This window comes from Dipodascopsis tothii, assembly GCF_038497935.1.
Source record: "Dipodascopsis tothii strain CBS 759.85 unplaced genomic scaffold V1510scaffold_19, whole genome shotgun sequence".
Classification (NCBI taxonomy): Eukaryota; Fungi; Ascomycota; class Lipomycetes; order Lipomycetales; family Lipomycetaceae; genus Neoaidaea; species Neoaidaea tothii.
The window spans coordinates 36094-51217 of NW_027118003.1; the positions used below are offsets into that span (position 1 = coordinate 36094).

The 15124-nt window shown below is 59.4% G+C and overlaps 8 protein-coding genes across 8 annotated transcripts; 4 read left to right on the forward strand and 4 right to left on the reverse strand.

Annotated features, from left to right (window-relative positions):
• The first annotated feature begins 332 nt into the window (after positions 1-332).
• V1510DRAFT_418358 (Saccharopine dehydrogenase) lies at positions 333-2082 on the forward strand. Its single transcript, XM_066934102.1, has 5 exons — positions 333-406; positions 525-610; positions 650-776; positions 814-924; positions 961-2082. Exons 1-5 carry the CDS (start codon positions 399-401, stop codon positions 1976-1978), a joined length of 1350 nt encoding a protein of 449 aa, XP_066788345.1. The 5' UTR covers positions 333-398; the 3' UTR covers positions 1979-2082.
• Positions 2025-3325, reverse strand: V1510DRAFT_160816 (domain of Kin17 curved DNA-binding protein-domain-containing protein). The gene is made up of 2 exons (XM_066930354.1): positions 2748-3325; positions 2025-2699 (listed from the first exon to the last, which is right to left on the reverse strand). The coding sequence occupies exons 1-2, from the start codon at positions 2833-2835 to the stop codon at positions 2071-2073; spliced, it is 717 nt and encodes a 238-aa protein (XP_066788346.1). The 5' UTR covers positions 2836-3325; the 3' UTR covers positions 2025-2070.
• V1510DRAFT_426438 (uncharacterized protein) lies at positions 3241-7538 on the reverse strand (the record flags this gene model as incomplete). The annotated part of the gene is given in 5 exon segments (XM_066935158.1): positions 3241-3444; positions 3574-5415; positions 5434-7066; positions 7102-7394; positions 7488-7538. The coding sequence occupies 5 exon segments, from the start codon at positions 7536-7538 to the stop codon at positions 3241-3243; spliced, it is 4023 nt and encodes a 1340-aa protein (XP_066788347.1).
• Positions 7539-8645: 1107 nt separating this feature from the next.
• On the forward strand, positions 8646-10019 carry V1510DRAFT_426439 (putative Serine/threonine-protein kinase hal4; the record flags this gene model as incomplete). The annotated part of the gene is made up of 1 exon (XM_066935159.1): positions 8646-10019. One exon carries the CDS (start codon positions 8646-8648, stop codon positions 10017-10019), a length of 1374 nt encoding a protein of 457 aa, XP_066788348.1.
• An 846-nt stretch (positions 10020-10865) lies between these two features.
• V1510DRAFT_156157 (uncharacterized protein) lies at positions 10866-11886 on the reverse strand. The gene has a single exon (XM_066930351.1). The coding sequence runs from the start codon at positions 11739-11741 to the stop codon at positions 11076-11078; it is 666 nt and encodes a 221-aa protein (XP_066788349.1). The 5' UTR covers positions 11742-11886; the 3' UTR covers positions 10866-11075.
• On the forward strand, positions 11619-12937 carry V1510DRAFT_418375 (uncharacterized protein). Its single transcript, XM_066934103.1, has 5 exons — positions 11619-11807; positions 12043-12116; positions 12149-12210; positions 12244-12832; positions 12864-12937. Exons 1-5 carry the CDS (start codon positions 11760-11762, stop codon positions 12880-12882), a joined length of 792 nt encoding a protein of 263 aa, XP_066788350.1. The 5' UTR covers positions 11619-11759; the 3' UTR covers positions 12883-12937.
• Positions 12938-13088: 151 nt separating this feature from the next.
• V1510DRAFT_418379 (uncharacterized protein) lies at positions 13089-14157 on the forward strand. The gene has a single exon (XM_066934104.1). The coding sequence runs from the start codon at positions 13277-13279 to the stop codon at positions 13916-13918; it is 642 nt and encodes a 213-aa protein (XP_066788351.1). The 5' UTR covers positions 13089-13276; the 3' UTR covers positions 13919-14157.
• On the reverse strand, positions 13920-14402 carry V1510DRAFT_418380 (uncharacterized protein). The gene has a single exon (XM_066934105.1). The coding sequence runs from the start codon at positions 14252-14254 to the stop codon at positions 13943-13945; it is 312 nt and encodes a 103-aa protein (XP_066788352.1). The 5' UTR covers positions 14255-14402; the 3' UTR covers positions 13920-13942.
• Between the last annotated feature and the right edge of the window lie 722 nt (positions 14403-15124).

Consider the following 15124-nt stretch of genomic DNA (forward strand, 5'->3'; position numbering starts at 1 on the left):
CTGTCTATGAGTCACCGGTCGCATTGGACGCGACTGACCGTCCAGATGTCGTAGTCAGCCCGCCGGAAGTTGCGACTTTCGCGGGTGTTCCGTGAATTTCATTCTAATCTGCCGGGACTTCCGTCGAAAGACCTCAATTTGCTACTCACGACATCCTTTTCGCACGGTTGTAGTCCGCTAAGCCAAGATTTTGCCTCATCGTTCCTTGGTAAAACAGTAAATTGTGGTAATAAAACTTCTGGTGGCATCTGTGTGCAGATCTAGGAGCACAAATCCCGATGCTTGGGCTAGGGGTATAAATACTCGAGACAATTTTTTAGTCAAAATCAGCAGCTGCAGTTTTCTTTCTTCAGCTGGATCTACGGCAAATTTGTGTGTGGTTCCTACAATCAATCAACATGGTTAAGTAAGTGATCAATTGAGTGTGATGCACGAAGATGTTCATTCTGGCCTGCTTAGAAGAGCCGGACAGGATGAATTGCGTTTTGTGTGGTTTTACTCCATAGAGCTAATACTGACGGTAGGAACGTTCTTCTTCTCGGATCAGGCTTCGTCGCGAAGCCCACCGTGGACATTCTTCTCGAGAACCCTGAGACCACAGTGACGGTTGGTATGTGAACACTTGGCTCGTGCAGACGCTGACAGACAGCTTGCCGGACCATTGAGAAGGCCAAGGCCCTTGCTGGTGACAAGCCCAATGCCAGAGCTATCTCGCTCGATGTTGAGGACGAGAAGGCTCTTGATGCCGAGGTTTCCAAGTCGGACCTGGTGATCAGGTATGTCGCAAATTAAAGACATTCACTTAACAAAAAGCTTGATCCCGTATATCTACCACGTCACCGTCATCAAGTCGGGTATCCGCTGCAAGACCAACGTCCTGACCACCTCGTACACTTCACCTGCTATGAGAGAGCTTGATGCTGAGTAAGTTCAGGCTAAAGTGGTTACCTGACAGTGCAGGGTCAAGAAGGCTGGCATTACCGTTTTCAACGAGATCGGTCTGGACCCCGGTATCGACCACCTCTATGCTGTTAAGACTATCAACGAGGTTCACCAAAAGGGTGGAAAGATCAAGACTTTCTACTCGTTCTGTGGTGGCCTGCCTGCTCCGGAGGACTCAGACAACCCGCTTGGTTACAAGTTCTCGTGGTCGTCGCGCGGTGTTCTCCTTGCGCTTCGTAACGACTGCAAGTACTACGACAATGGCAAGATAGTTGAGGTTGAGGGAAAGAACCTGATGGCTTCCGCTAAGCCCTACTTCATCTACCCCGGCTACTCCTTCCTTGCTTACGGCAACCGTGACTCTACTCCGTACCGTGAGCTCTATGGCATTCCGGAGGCCGAGAACGTTCTCCGTGGTACCCTCCGCTACCAGGGATTTACCGACTTCGCCAAGGTGCTGATTGATCTCGGCTTTCTGAGAGAAGAGGAGCTGGAATACCTCCAGCCCTCGAGCACCATCACCTGGAAGGAAGCTTTCGCCAAACTTGTTGGCGCCGCTTCGCCGGACGAGAAAGCTATCCTGGCTGCCATCGACGCCAAGGTCACTTTCAACGATGCTGTCCACCGCGAGACCGTAATCAAGGGTTTCAAGTGGCTAGGCCTGTTCACCGACAATGTTGTTGTACCCCGCAAGAACTTCCTCGACACCTTCTGCGTTCTGCTCGACAAGCTCCTGCAGTACGAGGAGGGTGAGCGTGACTTCGTCATGCTGCAGCACAAGTTCGGCATTGAGTGGGCTGACGGCACCACCGAGACCCGCACCTCGACCCTCGCTGACTACGGCGACCCGAACGGATACTCGTCCATGGCAAAGCTTGTCGGCACGCCTTGCGCTGTCGCTGCTAAGTTTATGCTCGACGGTGTGATTAACAAGCCTGGTGTTCACGCTCCGCTTACTCCTGAGTTCGCGGACTCCCTTCGTGAGGAGCTCTACAACAAGTACGGTATCTACATGAAGGAGAAGACCATCCCGTAAATACTGTATACATATATGCGACACAATTATTTTGACCCTAAAATGCTGTAACTGTTCTAAAATACAATTCAGTTCCCATAAAAATACACAATTTATACAAGTTTTTTCGGCTTTGGGCGTCCGATAAGTTTGGTCGGCTTCTTTGCCATGGCGAAGGACATCGACAACTTTATCTTTTCTCCTTCCTCTCGCTGTAGTTCCTTGGTAAGACCTTCTTCAGTCTCGGACGACCCTTCCTTGGTTTTCTGTTTCTGCTCCATGGCCTTCTGGACCTGCTGCTGGAGCATTTTCTGATCTCTACTCAAATCGTCCAATTCTATGCGTTCACGCTTCATCGCGAGCTTGCGTCTCATTAGAGCTTCCGGAGTGTTGTCGATCCATGCGATAGTAAAAGCACCCGGCTTGTCGGGGTCGACTTCAACCTTACAGGTACCCTCGATGCCGAGGCCTGTGACGAATTCGGTGAGCGAAGCCCAGCGGGTCGCGTTCATGTGCACGTGGTTCTTGTCTGAAATGTACTCCTGATAGAATTTGTTGAAGTTGACGGGCTTCTCGCCATGGCTCGATCGCAGCAGAGTCAAGAAGTCCCGCTTAAATTGAGCGGAGTATTCGGCGATTTTGCGCTGTGGGTTTTCGCCGACTATCAGCATCTGACGGACGTGTGACTCGGACTGCGTGTGACAGCGGAAGCCATTCTCGTCGCGGCACTGCTTCTCGCACACTGCTCGTTAGACATGCTCATTGAAATGTTGTGACTTTGGCGACTTACCTTGACAGTACCATCGTAGGCGTTGCAGGCCTTTCGATTTCATTTTGTTTGCCACATATTTGGGCGTACCGAACTCTGCTCGAGGCATGTTGCTCGCCTGGTCTTACTCGGGTAGCTCGTTCTTGGAGAATGACTGGACAGTCGATTTTAGACCGAAGTGTGTTGGAAGACACCATGTTGTTGCCACAGGCAGGAATATGCAGAAATTTCCAACAACACCTAACCCCAGTGACAAACTCCCAGAGTGTGTTACTTTTTCCAAACCTAATTCAGGTACATGGTCCACGGGGCCGTAGCTACGCTTCAGCTTGACGCAATACTGTACTTTGTTCATACTTTGTTCAGGTTGATCATGTCAACATTGAAAACCTAAAAATACAACTGATGTACATTCGTTCCTTGATTGATCATATTTGTTTCGTTAAATATAAATTGCGTAGATGATGCGTAGATTGAACATGAAACGGCCCCGTCCTCGTAGTTTTCTGTTTGATCAATCTTTCGTCCGATGGGGCGAGCTTTTAGACGCACGAGCCCGTCTTCGGGCGTTACGGCGTTCAACACTGAGTGTCACTTTCTCGAGAATCCTGGCCACATCTTGAACTTCTTCTCGTGTGAACTCGACCCCGTCGAGCCAGCGAAGTGTCGGAACGGAGAGGAACATTAAACCCTGGTAGGATTGCTTTCTCAGAGCCTCCTGCATTGCCGGAGACATGTCCTCAGGGTCAAAGGTTTGCCGCTGCAGGGCGGATACCCGCCGCTGGGGCCGAGGGGTCTCTGGCGGGCCACGCGGCGTAAGCTGCTCGAAAGTCTGGGCCTGCGGCACGAGGAACAATTTGTTGCGCTTCTCCCACGACTGCTGGAAAGCGCGGTCAGTCATGAGATTGTGGTAGGCGCGGTGCATCTCGCCACGGGGAACGACAGTCGGATCCAGATCCTCGTTGGCGGGCCCGTGAAGTAGACCCGAACGGAGACCGGTAGTCGTGTCGGAGAATAAAGGAGGGTAGAATTTATGCGTTATGGGGTTCATGCGGAGGTCCAGTGACATGAGTACCTTGAAAGAGGAGATCACTGACGACAATGAGGCCATGTCCATGTCAATGTGATTGCCCACCAGGTACAGCTTGCGCAGCTTAAAAATGTTCCTTAACGGCGTGATGTCGCGCAGCTGATTGAATGAGAGGTTGAGCTCACGAAGATTCCTGGCAAAGGACGAAAAAGACGGAGGAAGGCTGGTGAGGTTTGTTGCCGCCAGTTCTAGAGACTGTAAATTCAAAAAGTGGAGCCTGAAGTTGAGGTCTACTGGGTGTGTGCCAGACAGGTAGAGCCTTCTCACGTCGTTGATGTTTGGACACGTCAAATGCCTTTTGTCAGTATATTTTCTGGCAATCACGCACCCTGTAGTCGACCGCTGGTCGCGGAGACTTATGCTCTCGAGCAGTCGCAGTCTTTTGAGTCCAGTGACACTTTCGATCTTGTTTTCGTCCAGCGAAAGAATGCGCAAGTACGGAAACGACACTCCGTCGAACCGCGTCAAGTTGTTTCTGACGAGCCGCAGCATACGCAGGCGGACCAGGTACCCTTCTATCTGGAACTCGGCAAGCATGTTGTCGTCGAGCTTCAGGACCATCAAGTTCTTCAGCCGCTCGACTCCCGTAATTTTGGTGAGTCGGTTAGCCGAGAGATCCAGCTCCTCCAGTCGGTGGAGGGCTGAGGTTTCCAGGTTGAGCGACTCGAGCCTGTTTCCCTTCACGCTAACCTTGAGGAGTCCGTCGAGCTGCATGATCCCATCAATGTTTGTGAGCTCATTGTTATCAACAACCAGCTCGCGTAGATGGACCAGGTTCGACATGCCATTGAGCGTCTCGATTTGGTTGTCGGAGATGTCGAGATACTGCAAGTTCGAGAGCATTCCGAACGCCGTGAGCTCGCAGAAGCAGTTGTTGACAGCGCGCAGCAGACGAGTCGTGCTCGGAACGCCTGTCAGATACGCCAAGAAATTGTCGGACACGTTCAGCTCGAGTAGCTGTGGACACCAGTCGTCCAGCTTGACGAGTGTCTCAAGGTCTCTGCCTTGCAGATTCAAGGACTTGAGGTCCTCCCAGTACGGCTCGAACGGCTCGATGTCGGAGAGGATCTTCACCAGGTTGTGTACAGCCACCGAGAACGACGACTCGAGCTGGGAAACTGCTGTGACGTCGTGACGGGCACCGACGTACGACATATCCGGCACATATAGTGCCCGAGCGCTCTCGTCGCGGTCGACCAAATCGTGTTCCTGTCTTCTCACCGGAGAGAGAGGAGGAAGCGCAAATGAGACCTCTGGTCGAGTCGTAGTATCAGCCAGTCTCTCGTTCTGTCGACGGACCGGCGTCGACGGCTGGCTGTTGTGCATTTGGCTGGACTGGGCGGGCGATTGGAACTTGAGGCTCGACTGCGACTTGAGACGATGCAGGTTTCGCTGGGCGCGCTGGGTGCTCAAGGGGTCGTCTCTGGTGTCGGTGAGGTCTTCGATGCCCTCGAAGACGTCCTGCTCGTCCGCATCGTCAGCGCCGTTGGTAGCGTGCTCGGCCGACTTGGCTTTAACCCAGCGCATGTTGTCGCGGTCGTACACCATTGAGCCGACGGTCGAGGGTATCAAACCGTTGACCTGCTGGGGGAGAATAACCTGCATGGCCTCTGAGACATTGCTGGTCTGACCCTTTTGGTCGTTGTACGTTGCTGTGGACGACTTTGAACGCGCAGCCGACTGGACTGACGCCGGGCTCCTCTTTGGGCTGGAAAGCTGCGGGCGTTGCGGTGAGAGCTGCGTCGGCGGCGGCGTCACTTTCCCGGTAGACTCTGGACTCGCATTCCAGACAGACTGCGAGAGCTTCGAGGGCGTAGTCGTGCGGGTGCCGAACGTGCCAAATGAGGACGCCGCGCTGCGCGTAAGCGATGGCTGGTAGCCAGACGGATACTGGCGCTGACGGGGTCCCGGAGACTGGCCCGCAGGGCTGCGCGTGAGTAAATCGCGCTTCTGGCCGCGAGAGTCTGCAAACACGCTGCCCAGGTGGATCTGGTGGCGAACCGAGTCGTAGATCGACTGCGGGTCTGACACAGGCTCGGACGTCTCCTTTGCATCGTGATCTTCAGGGTCCTCGTCGTGGTCCTCGTCAATGAGACCAAGCTTCTCCATGGCCGCAGTCACCGCAGCGCTCGATGAGCTGTGATTGCGACGAAAGAGTCTTGGCGACCCGCGGTTCTCTTGGTCTGAAGCAATCCGGGCAGCAGACCCACCCGAGGCCAGCGAGCGCCGGCGGCTTCTTGGGTGGCCGTACGCGTTGGAATCATCGTCCGAGAAGTAGTCATCATCAGTGCTAAGGCGGCTCGAGAAGCTGCCTCCACGCCAGGTCGCTGTGTCTCGACTCACCGGCGAGTCTGTGGGCTTGAGTCCGCGAAGCATCTCCATGACGTGCTCGGCCTGCGACATAAAGTCCTGGGTCGTGACCGTGATGGAAACACCCTCGGAGCTGGACGTGTTGGTGCCATTCGTGTCGGCCTGCTGCAGACGGGCGCGCTTTGAGGATCGCTCGCGGCCAGGCGAGTTTCGCAACAGATTCGCGGCCACGGATGATTCTAGTTTTGAAGAAGAGAGCGTATTAGCAATTGCGTCCTGCGAGCCTGCGTTGGGGTCAAGAGAGGGCTCATGAGCGGACCCAGGACCAGAGTCATGACTGAGCTCATCGTCACTGGACTTGTCGAGCTTGGGGATCAAACCTTCAAAACGGGAGTTCGTGTATGAGTCGTGTGGCTGGAATAGCTTGAGCGTGTGCCGCGATGGCAGCGGCTGTGGTCCCTCGTCGTCGTCGCTACTGATAGGCGACGACGACCGCACCGGGATGAAATTGAAGTCTGACTGCTGGGGCGGGTGGGGGCTGCCGCGAGATGAAGACAGGTGGCGCGGGCTCGGCTTGAGTGGTGAGACGTTACTGGGCAGCTCCTCATGGACGAGGTCAGACTCGTCGCGTGCGCGGGGCGGAGATGAGCTCATGGACGACGTAGTGACCTCGGATCTGGAGTCCGAGTCCTCGAGATCGCCCGACGTCGGCACGGACTTTGGCGCCGACGGGTCGCCCAGGTCGACGGTGTCGTCAACGTCGTGGTGTGTCAGGTGGGTCATGCGACGGGGAGCTGCGTCCTCCTCACTGGCATCTTCGAGAATCGGGCCACGCGTTCTTGTCGACGGAATAGCAATCGGGCTGATCGTGTCCAGCTGAGATTGCAGGCGGGAGAAGCTGTTCGGCCGAACACGCTCTTCACGAGACACGGTCGAGTGACTGGAGGTCAGAATGGTACGGTCGGGGCTGCTTACAAGGTGGGGACGTTCTCAGCTTCATTGCGTGCAGGACTCGCATTAGGGCGAAACATAGACTCAAGCGTGAGTGGACTAAACATGTCGCGGGTGTCGGCGCGGCGCTTCCACTCAGGCGTGCAATGACGAGAGCCTTCAAAATTGATGCGTGTGGTGCCGCCGGCTGAGGAGAAGCCGCTCTTGGTCGAGAATCGCGCGGAGACCGCAGGCGAGTCGGCGGGCGAGTTTGGCTGCGAGATCCATTCTTCTGACAGCTCTGGATCGATCCAGTCGACCGACTCGTAGGGATGGGCCTCGACGGCAATAGGTTTGAGAGATCCGTTTAGCGCCCCGCGGAGCTCGACAGGCACGTTGAGTGTGGGTGACGACAGAGTCCCTAACGGTACCGACGGCTGGCGGCGCGGCGGAAGCGTGGGCGGGTTGACCGTGGGGTTCATTGCAGCAGCGCACAGGGTGTGATCGGCTCACACAGCGAGCCAGCAGAGCTAGAACGCGTCGATCGCACAGAGGGCGTACAAGGCTGCACAAGTCCGTCGGCAGGAACCGTCGCGGCGGATGCGGTTTTCAGACAGCGAAGTAAACAAACGCGCGCGCTCCGGGTAACGGATGGCACTGAGGCGGGCGGGTAACAGCGTGTGCCAATTCCGGGTAATTCAGTAAGCGGCGGTTTCGACGGACTCGCTCCGGACCCGCCGGTCCTGCTCGCAGCCGCGCCACCGGCATCACGTGCGGCATGTTTTAGCTCCAACTGCATCCGCCCGAACGAGCTAGTGCGCTAAAACGGCACGATGTACCAGATTATGTAATGCCAAACGTTTTTCGTCTTCTGGCGCCGGACAGGTCCCAGCCTGAGCGGGCGGGTGCTGACGCCGGCCGCGCCATACTGCCGGACGTGCCCTAGCTTCTTCTTACCTTTTTCACATTTTTTCACTTTTTTTTCTCTCGCGCAAAAAACTCAACTATCCACGGCTTACATACGCATAGCACTCTCGCACTTTCCTGATCTGCTTCGTCTGACCCTTTCCACTTCAGCCCTTCACACAAGCTAAAACTGAGGATTTTCCTAGATTTCCTGTTGATTTTTTTTCTCACACTCTCAGTTCTCTCTTGTTGTCTGTTTACTGGTTTACTCTTTGCGCGTGCCCAGGCTTTTCGCAGCGCGCTCTTCGGCTGGTTCAGGTAGGTGGTGGCGCTGCGGTGGCGCAGAAGCAGTGCGGTGGCGCTTGTGCGGCGCGTGCGGCTCGTCTCCTGGCGCAGTTAGGAGACTGGACTGACGGGCAGCCGGTATTCGTTTTCGGTCGGCAGTCCGCTGCTGATCTAGGCTCTCGGGCCGTCACAGGACACTCGCATAAGCAGTGTGCGTCTAGCAGCGTATAGATCGCGGCAGACTTGGAAACGTTTGATCATCGATTGTGTTCACAGTCGTCAAGATGAATTGATACCGGCTCCCGGCATCGACAGCAAGTGGCAGCGACGAGCAGCACACAGGCACCCCAGACATCGCAGACCCTAGGCGTCAGAGCAAGACAGTTTGTCAGCACAGCATGAACGGTACAAACGCTACGAACGGCATCGCCAGCACGCCTGGCACTCCCGGCGCTGCCGGCATGGTCAGCACCTCTAGCACCACCAGTGTTGTGGGTGCTGGCGCCAACTCTCCTGGCGTGGTGTCGGTTTTGCGCGGCAACTCTGGTCGCAAGGAGGCATCTACATTGTCTACTACGAGCACCACCACGTCCGGACAGTCGTCCGCGATGTCGTCTCGCAATAACTCGCTTACGCGTGACAACAAAGCCGGCGGAAGTCAGCCGGCTCGCTTTGTGCTTTACGAAGATGGCAGACATGAGCACGTCCTGAAGTCGCCCAAACGGCAAGAGAAGCTTTCTAACATGCTGCGTGACTTGATGGGCGGCGGTAAGAAGAAGGAAGAAATTCCAGAGGCTGCTGAAGGTCTCAGTCTGGTGTCGTCGTGGATCAACCAGCTCAAGACCGAGAAGGAGGAGAAACCTAAGCGTACGGGTGCTATTGCTGCACCGGCGTCGCTGGTGGCCAAGTACGGCAAGTGCCACGAGGTCATCGGGCGCGGTGCGTTTGGCATCGTTCGCATTTCTCATAAGGTCGATCCCAAGAACGGCAGCCGTGAGCAGCTTTACGCGGTCAAAGAGTTCAAGCGCAAGCCTCAAGAGTCGATCAAGAAGTACACGAAGAGACTGACGTCCGAGTTTTGCATCTCGTCGTCGCTGCAGCATCCCAACGTGATCCACACATTAGATCTCATCAAAGATGAACGCGGCGAGTACTGCGAGGTGATGGAGTTCTGTGCCGGCGGTGACCTCTACTCGCTCATCCTGAGCTCCGGTAAACTCGAGGTTGTCGAAGCCGATTGCTACTTCAAGCAGCTCATGCGCGGTGTCGTCTACATGCACGAGATGGGCGTTGCACACCGCGATCTGAAACCAGAGAATCTGCTCTTGACAACGCATGGCGCGTTGAAGATCACCGACTTCGGTAACGGCGAGTGCTTTCGGATGGCCTGGGAGAAGGATGTGCATTACACCAACGGCATTTGTGGCTCGGGCCCCTACATCGCACCCGAGGAGTATGTCGACAAAGAATTCGATCCTCGTCCGGTCGACATCTGGGCGACAGGTGTGATCTACATGGCCATGCGTACGGGCCGCCACTTGTGGCGGCTTGCCAAAAAGGACGATGACGAGTTTTACATGAAGTACCTGAACGGGCGCAAGGACGAGGCGGGGTACGAACCAATCGAGCAGCTCAAGCGCGCGCGTTGCCGTAACGTGATCTACTCGATTTTGGACCCGCATCCATCGCGCCGCATCACGGGCAAGCAGGTGCTCAACAGCGAGTGGGGCCGTGAGATTCGCGTTTGCGAGTCTGGCGAAGTTGGCCTGTGACACTGGCCACCCCCCGCTGCAGCAGCGGGAGGGATACGAGGATGAAACGACATGACCGCTAACGAATTTCGACATCGACATTAGGCACGCCTGTATTATTTTGTGCTACGACGTGTATATAGTTTGTTATGTGACGATGCAATATATACATTTGTGCTGAGGAGCGTATGTGCGGCACTTTCGTGGGGCTGGCACCGGCTACTTGGCGCCGCGGGCTGCCAGATAATGCTGGCGAGCTCGCTACACCTGGCGCTGTGTAAGAGTGTACCGCTGGCGTGGCGGGCGCTACTGCGCGGGGCGGAAAGGGTGGTTGTGCTGGGTCTTGGGCACATGGTTGACTATACAGCCGCCCGCCCGGCATGGCATGGCTTTGTCGGGCTGGTGCTTGAGCAGAGGTCCGGGTGGGTGCGGAACCCCCTCGTGCCCAATTGGGTTGTTTGCGACAGCACCACAAGATGTTTGTGCGCGTCAAGAGGGGGAGACCCTACATCCGTGCCGCCGGCTATGGGCCGGTCGATGCGCATAGCGATCGTTCGCGAAAAAAAGTGCCGCATAGACAGTCACGCACAAGGTCATGGAACATCTGACGTCATTTTCGCGCCGCAGCGCGCGCTGCTGCGAGCTAGAAATGGCTGAATCGGGTGGAGTCTCGCGCTGTACCGTACGCGGTGGGGACTCTTGCTGGCGGGTTGCTCGACCGGGTTACGACTGGGTCTCCGCAGTATCGCGAGTCACGAGCGAGATGTGCTGCAGGTCCACGACACCAGGACCGAGTCCGCGACTAGTACAGACTGGCATGCTGTCGCAAGCGTGACGACGGCAACGCAGCGCGCCAGCGACCAGAGCACTGGAATCACCCGAACCCTAGTCCATGATTGTCGATATGCTGCCGTGGATCTGGAAGGACCGAGGCCGTGCCCGAATTGCAGCGGCCCGGCCAGGCCGGGCAGCCCTCGGGCCCTTGACCGGTGGCCTCGGCCCCGCCAATCTCCTTTGGAGCGGGACGATTCGTAATTGAATATCCAGGACAGGTAGAGGGCGGTGCTGCGCCCCGACTCAGCCCCCGCGGAGGCGGCGGAGGCGGCGGAGGCGGCGTACGGTCGCACCGGCCCGGCCGGGCATTTCTCCAGCCGCCAGTGGTGGGTCCCGACACCACCGTCGCGGCAGTGGCGTCCGGCGCCCACCTGTCTGCGGCTGCTGGCTGGGACCTGCCCATGAAGCTCGATCGCCGCAGGACACCAACACCGACCTTCGGCTCTGGAACCGAGAGTCAATCGCGCTTGGCGTCTTGGCGACAGGCCAATGAACTGCCAACACCGCACTGCCAACCTGGCAGCGCCCGTGCCAAGCCGGCTCTCGCGCCGCGTAGAAGCAGGTAGAGGGTCTGCAGGAGATCTGCTGGGAGACTGCGTCGTCAGCGTAGTGGCGTGTGGCGGGAGCGTAGCGTCTCGGCGGCGGAGCGGCGAACGGCCCGAGGCGGCGCGCGCAGCAGGGCAGAGTCGAACCCGCGATCGCGAGGCGGAGCCGGTGCGCCACTCTGGGCGCGTGGCGGGTAGTCACGTGAGATCCGCAGCCCGGTCCGGGAAGCTGGTTGCCAGGGCAACTGCACGTGACGTGCCTAGGTCGGCCGCCGCCAGCCATCACATTTCTAATGGCGGCGCAGCAGCGATTAATCATCAAAACGAGGACTGCATAGACCTCTAGAGAGCACACAGCATCCATCACACCGCAATCGGCAGCATGAGTTGGAACGGATTCAAGAAGGCGGTGAACCGCGCCGGCACGACGGTAGGTGGAGCGATGACGGAGCCGATCGGTTGGGCGTGCCCGCTTATCGGCACATCCGGAACGGCCGAGAGCGAACAGCGGCGCCCGACCGGCGGCAGAATAATCGGACGTAGCGCGCCGGACGAGACGACGGCGGCGAACGTCCGAGGTGGTGTCGCATGAGGTCGCGTGTGCGGCCGCCCGCGCTGCACGTCGACCGTTGGCGATGCCTCACCGGGCAGGGCTAACGGCGCAGGTCATGATGAAGACGGGCCACGTCGAAAAGACGATCGACCGCGACTTTGAGCTCGAGGAGCGCCGGTTCCGCACGTAAGTGACTGGCAGCGCACGGCTGACGGCAGACTCGAGACGGCGGCGAACAAGCTGCAGAAGGAGGCCAAGGGCTACCTGGACTCGCTGCGAGGTAAGTGCGGCGGCCTGGGCGCGCTGACGGCAGCCATGACTGCTGCGCAAACACGGATCGCCGAGACGATCGACGCCTTCTACGGTGACGCCGGCACGCGTGACGGCGTGTCGCGGTACTACCGCACGGCGGTCGAGGATCTCGATGCCGACACGGTCAAGTCGCTGGACGGCCCATACCGGGCCACCGTGCTCGAGCCGATCTCGCGGTTCTGCTCGTACTTCCCTGACATCAACGACGCCATCAAGAAGCGCAACCACAAGCTGCTGGACTACGACGCCATGCGCGCCAAGGTCAAGAAGCTGATCGACAAGCCTTCGGACGACGTGCAGAAGCTTCCTCGGGCGGAGAAGGACGCAGACATGGCCAAGCAGATCTACGAGGAACTCAACGAGCAGCTGATCGCCGAGCTGCCGCAGCTGATCGACCTTAGAGTGCCCTACCTGGATCCGTCGTTCGAGGCCCTGGTCAAGATCCAGCTGCGGTTCTGCTCCGAGTCGTACACACGTATGGCCCAAGTCCAGCAGTACCTGGATCCGGCCACGCGCGAGGAGTACGCCAACGGCATTCTTGACACACGCGTCGAGCAGGTGCTGCAGAGCATGCGCGACCTGCAGATCACGTAAGTTTGTGCGCGACCCGGCTGACGGCAGTGGAATGTCGACGGCATAGATACGGTTTTGATTTCGGTGTTGTCTTGGTTCAATTTCATGAGTGTCACAACTGTGCGGCTGCGCGGCTGTGCGGCTCGTGCGGCTCGGCTGCGCGGCGATCACGTAGTCACGTGGCGTCCGGTTGCGGTGGTCACGTGCCATATAGCCAGGTGGCGCGTAGTTCGTATAAAGTCGCTGGCTCCGCATGCCGTCCGGCAATGAGGCCCAAACGGATCGCGCTGTACTTACTGGCCGCCGCGGCTGGCGCGGCCGCTGCCAGCAAGAGCGTGTTGCTTGAGAACGTGCGTGTGCTGACGGTGCGGTCGGACGCGAAGACGACCGGCCGGCGATCGCGGCCGGTGCCTCAGCTAAAGTGCGTGGGCACGGGCTGCGGCGCGTACAAGATCGACGTCATGCAGTGTTACAACATGGGCCTCGGGGAGGGTGGCGATGTCGAGTGGCGGTGCGAGGCTGACATCCCCGGCGACCTGCGTTTGGGTCGCACTGACGTCACCTGCGAGGGCTACGACTACCCGGACGATCCCTACGTTCTGCGCGGATCGTGCGGCGTCGAGTACCGGCTGCAGGTCCTCCCTGGAGGCCGCGTCGGCGGCGGCCGGCGGCAGGCGCCTAAGCTCGCCGGGGCCGACGACGACGACGATCCCGGCTACTGGCCGTTGGTCATCGTGGCCGCGCTAGCGCTGGCGTTGTTCTGGGTGACGCGCAACGGGACGCCGGTGCCGGCGCGGCCACGCCGGGGCTGGGGCGGCTGGGGCGGAGGCGACGATCAGCCACCAGGCCCGCCGCCGCCGTACTCGCCGACAGATCGGAAACCGTTCTCGCCCGAGCAGGCGGCGATGCGCGAGCAGTGGCGGCCCGGGTTCTGGACGGGCCTGGGCGCGGGCGCGGCGGCGGCATCGCTGCTGGGCCGGCGCGGGCAGCAGCCGCCGCAGGAGCGGGTAGCGCCACAGCCGTCGCGGTGGGAGCGCGACAGCGACGACGCCGGGCCATCGATGCGGACGGCGTCCGGGTTTGCGACAACCCGCCGGCGGTGACGTTCGAGTAGTGAAATGGATACATTACGCGTTGGACGCGGCGACAATCATGGCGCTGGCAAACGCGACCTTGAACGACGTGTTCTCGAGCATGTAGTCGCGGTCGCCGAGCTTGTTTTTGGCCCAGCCGTAGAGCTGGGTGTAGGGGATCGTGATCACACCGCGCGAGACGAGGAACTGGATCAAGAGATACGCGCTGCCAGCGAAGAAGACAAAGACGCGCGAGAGCTTGCCGATGACAAAGCCGGTGAAGAGACCAAGAAAGCTGCCGATGGAGAGCTGGCGGTAGTCAAGGCCGAGACGGCCCTTGCGGACGGCGCCTTCCTCGCGCGGCATCGTGTAGACGTAGCGCTGGCGGTCAGGGAACGGCGCGGCGACGGCGACCTCGCACTCGACGGGCTTGCGGGCGAGCAGGTCGTGCGCGTTGCAGGCGGCGGCAGCGAAGAGAAAGCCCAGGCCGGCCGAGTTGCGGAGAGGCCGCGGCGCGGCGGCGGGGACGGCGCGCCACGGGCGGGCACGGGCGCCGAAGCTGCCGCCGAAGCTGCCGCCGAAGCTGCCGCCAGGGCAGCTGCCGCGGGAGCTGGCGGCTGCCGTGCGGGCCGAGGCGTGGAAGACGCGGAAGAAGCGGGCAAAGATGGGGGAAGACATTGCGGTCTGGGGTCAGCGCACGGGGCGTCGAGCGGCGGCTCGCCGACGGCCGGCCGGCGAGAGCCGACAGCGGCAGGTGGGCCTTACCTCGGACACAGGTGATGCGGCTCGGTGATCTCCAAGCGACCCAGGCCAAGGGCTTTATAGGCCGGCGCGCCAGCGATCACATTCCTCCCAACGGCGATCGATGAGATCACCGGCGCGCGGCGCGGAGGTGGGGCGCTAGACGGCGGTGGGGCGGCAGGCGGCTGGGCGGAGGGCGCGCGGGGCGTGGCGGCGTGCGGGCGCGACGGGGCGTGGTTGGCGCGCGAAGGGCGGCCGCAGAAGGGACATGAGCCGCACTGCACGCGGCGCAGGAGGCGCATGAGCCGCACTGTGTGCGGCGCAATGAGCCGCACCGCACGCGGCGCGCGCGGGCACGCTGAGCCGCGGGGGGGGGGGGGGGGGGGGGGGGGGGGGGGCCCCCCCCCCCCCCCCCCGCGCCCCCCCCCCCCGCCCCCCCCCCGCCGGAGGCTCGTAGCAGCGGCATTGTGCGCGGCGGCGGCTATATGCTCAGCT

Excerpts from the sequence above, each read along its gene's own strand:
- V1510DRAFT_156157 (XM_066930351.1), bottom strand. The coding sequence starts at position 11,741 with ATGGATGCTGTGTGCTCTCTAGAGGTCTATGCAGTCCTCGTTTTGATG.
- V1510DRAFT_418358 (XM_066934102.1), top strand. Across the intron at positions 611-649 it reads TGAGACCACAGTGACGGTTG|CTTGCCGGACCATTGAGAAG; the intron begins GTATGTGAACAC and ends GCTGACAGACAG. Across the intron at positions 925-960 it reads ATGAGAGAGCTTGATGCTGA|GGTCAAGAAGGCTGGCATTA; the intron begins GTAAGTTCAGGC and ends CTGACAGTGCAG.
- V1510DRAFT_160816 (XM_066930354.1), bottom strand. The coding sequence starts at position 2,835 with ATGCCTCGAGCAGAGTTCGGTACGCCCAAATATGTGGCAAACAAAATG. Across the intron at positions 2,700-2,747 it reads CCTACGATGGTACTGTCAAG|TGTGCGAGAAGCAGTGCCGC; the intron begins GTAAGTCGCCAA and ends TCTAACGAGCAG.
- V1510DRAFT_418379 (XM_066934104.1), top strand. The coding sequence starts at position 13,277 with ATGCAGTGTTACAACATGGGCCTCGGGGAGGGTGGCGATGTCGAGTGG.
- V1510DRAFT_418380 (XM_066934105.1), bottom strand. The coding sequence starts at position 14,254 with ATGCCGCGCGAGGAAGGCGCCGTCCGCAAGGGCCGTCTCGGCCTTGAC.
- V1510DRAFT_418375 (XM_066934103.1), top strand. The coding sequence starts at position 11,760 with ATGAGTTGGAACGGATTCAAGAAGGCGGTGAACCGCGCCGGCACGACG. Across the intron at positions 11,808-12,042 it reads TGAACCGCGCCGGCACGACG|GTCATGATGAAGACGGGCCA; the intron begins GTAGGTGGAGCG and ends CTAACGGCGCAG. Across the intron at positions 12,211-12,243 it reads CTACCTGGACTCGCTGCGAG|CCATGACTGCTGCGCAAACA; the intron begins GTAAGTGCGGCG and ends CGCTGACGGCAG.